Genomic DNA, 2,390 nt, shown 5'->3' on the forward strand with positions numbered 1-2,390 from the left:
CTGGGATCCTATGACCCCAGCTGACTTCCTGCCCTTTGTGCAGGGGGCTGGACTCGATGATCTCCCGAGGTCCCTTCCAGCCCTGATGTCTATGAGATCTATGAAATCTATGAAACACATCAGGGGCCCAATGCCTGATGAAGGGTGTTTGTGCCTGAAAGCGTGCAACTAAAGACTTTTTTTGCAAAACTCTTGTTGGTCTAATCAAAGATATCATCTCTACTAGGAGTCCTGATAGCCTTTGAAATGCACTCACAGTTGGGGGCTTCAATGAGTCAATCCCAGCCACTGCTGCAAAGCTTTGGAGGACCCTTTTAGCTGAGCACCTCATGCCCAGTGATGTACTATTAGGAAGGGGAAAAATGATGCTCTTCTTTAGTGCCAGAAGGTGGCAGGGGAGATATATGTTGCATTTTCTAACTGCTTTATACAAAGGAGTCGGGCCAGCAGACATGTGGCAGCATGTGTGAAGACCTAACTCTGCAAAGCAGCAGCTGGTATAAAGCAACACTATAAATCATACACCAGCAACAGCTGCATTGAGCAATAGCAGACCTGAATGAAGGCAGAGAGAGTCTCCCAGTTGGACTCTGCCCTAAGCTATGCCAATGGAAAACGGTAGTTTATCTCCCCGTTTTCTAATCTGGATCAGAACCGAGACCGATACACACGCACACATACATACATGCACACGCACATTTTCAGTCACTCTCATAAGGAGTTGGTCCCAAAGCTTAAACGTTCATCTGTGAGCTGAGATGCTACCTAGGAAATATCACCCCGAAAGGAATTTGTTTCTGGATTCTTGTGAAAAGGGGCCTGGGAACAGAAGCTGAAACATTCCTGGGGAGTATGGGCCTGAGAAATGGGTGCATTTTGTATGTTGGGCACCACACCTTTAAATGATAGCAGCCATTGCAAACTTATGGACCTGTGGGGAGCCCCCCGGGGCAGAGAGCGCACCGGATCTGTGCACAGAGGTGACCTGGGGCCCAATGTGGGGACACAGGGGCCAGCTGGGCCCTGATCTTGCAGCTGAAGTGTGACTAGTGACTTGAGCCTCTCCTTTATGCTTCATAATGCACCCTGCATGGGTGGGGCAGTAGCAATGCACTGTCTTCCATGAGAGGCAATCACACAGGGCCATCCTCAGCGCTTGGTTTGCTCACTGCCAGCATTGCCCATCTGGTTTCCCTTTGTAGCCAGGTCCCTGCAATGCTACACCTGCAGAGCGCCGACGGATATTCGTAGATGCACCAGGATTGCCACTTGCAAGCTGAATGAGAATGCGTGCAGGACAACAGAGCTGTCTGTGGACTCAGGTGAGTCTCACCCCACGTACGACAAAAGGCCCGCACCCCCGATTCATGGCAATGATGCCTCCCCAGTAAATCATCTGTCACCTCCCCATCCTCTTCCTCACTCCCAGTCACTGCTGGATCCCTCCCTTATAATACCCCTCCCGCCGCCAATCACGTTGACAATTAGTCATTTCTAATAGCTGCCGGAACCAAACGAAGGCCCCAAGGCCACGGTGGGCCGAGGGTGGCGGATGGGAGCACGAACAGGTGGGATTAGCGGCGGCGGAGTCGGAGTGGCAGGGAAGCGTATGGTCTCAAACAAAGGTGGATTTATTCAGCTTGCGCTTTGCGGCGTAGGCAGAGCTGCTTTCTTCAGTGACAGTCATGATGAAACGAAGAACAAACAAGCAGCGAAGGGGTCTGTTGGCCCACGGGGTTGTGGCGTGAGCCCGGAGGAGGGCTAGGGGCGGCTGCCCACTCCTTAAGTCCCAGGGCTGGCCAACAGCTCACGTAGGGGTAAACGAACAAGGGGACAGAAGTGTAGCTCGTCGAGCTGGAGAACGAAGTTGTGACGCCAGTCCAGCACCAGGATAATCGGGTGGTCGTTGAAGAAGCCAAGGTCGAAAGCCAGGTAAATGGAGGACGAGCTGAAGTCGAGCAGTAGGGATGATCCGGGTCGGTGGTGGAGGACCGATGCCAAAGGTAAGTCAGGAGCCAGAAGAGCAGTATAACAGGACGGGAGCGGAAGGAGATCAAGGACGACACGACTAGCCAGGCGGGGAGGAGACCAGGAGGCCAAGGAGCCTGGCTGAGGAGCGGTCCCTGGTTAACAGCCTCTGTGCTCAGTTAAGCGGGTCTCCCCCCGAGGGAGGGGCTCATCAAACTTTTATACCAATTTAGTGGCCAATCAAAACGCATTCTCAATAGAAATTTCTGGTCAGATTACCTCATGCCACTGTTACCAGATTTGCCCGCTACTTTGGGGTGTGCTCATGTATGAGGGCTAGGGTCTTGGTAATTCTGTCAATGTGCCTCTTGTGTTACTGGTGTTTCTATACGGAGCTGTATGTCTCCCCCTGCAAGCCCTCA

The 2,390-nt window shown here is 52.5% G+C and overlaps 1 protein-coding gene across 1 annotated transcript in view; it reads left to right on the forward strand.

Moving 5' to 3' along the window:
- The window catches only part of LOC109322450 (secreted Ly-6/uPAR-related protein 1-like), a 7,908-nt gene that overhangs the window by 1,791 nt on the left and 3,727 nt on the right, over positions 1-2,390 (forward strand). Inside the window, exon 2 of the mRNA XM_019553510.1 lies at positions 1,203-1,322. Within this exon, the coding sequence (XP_019409055.1) occupies positions 1,203-1,322 (120 nt within the window). The remainder of the gene's footprint in view (positions 1-1,202; positions 1,323-2,390) is intronic.

The sequence above is a fragment of the Crocodylus porosus genome, unplaced genomic scaffold, assembly GCF_001723895.1.
Source record: "Crocodylus porosus isolate Cpor-Errol unplaced genomic scaffold, CroPor_comp1, whole genome shotgun sequence".
In the NCBI taxonomy this organism is placed as follows: domain Eukaryota; kingdom Metazoa; phylum Chordata; order Crocodylia; family Crocodylidae; genus Crocodylus; species Crocodylus porosus.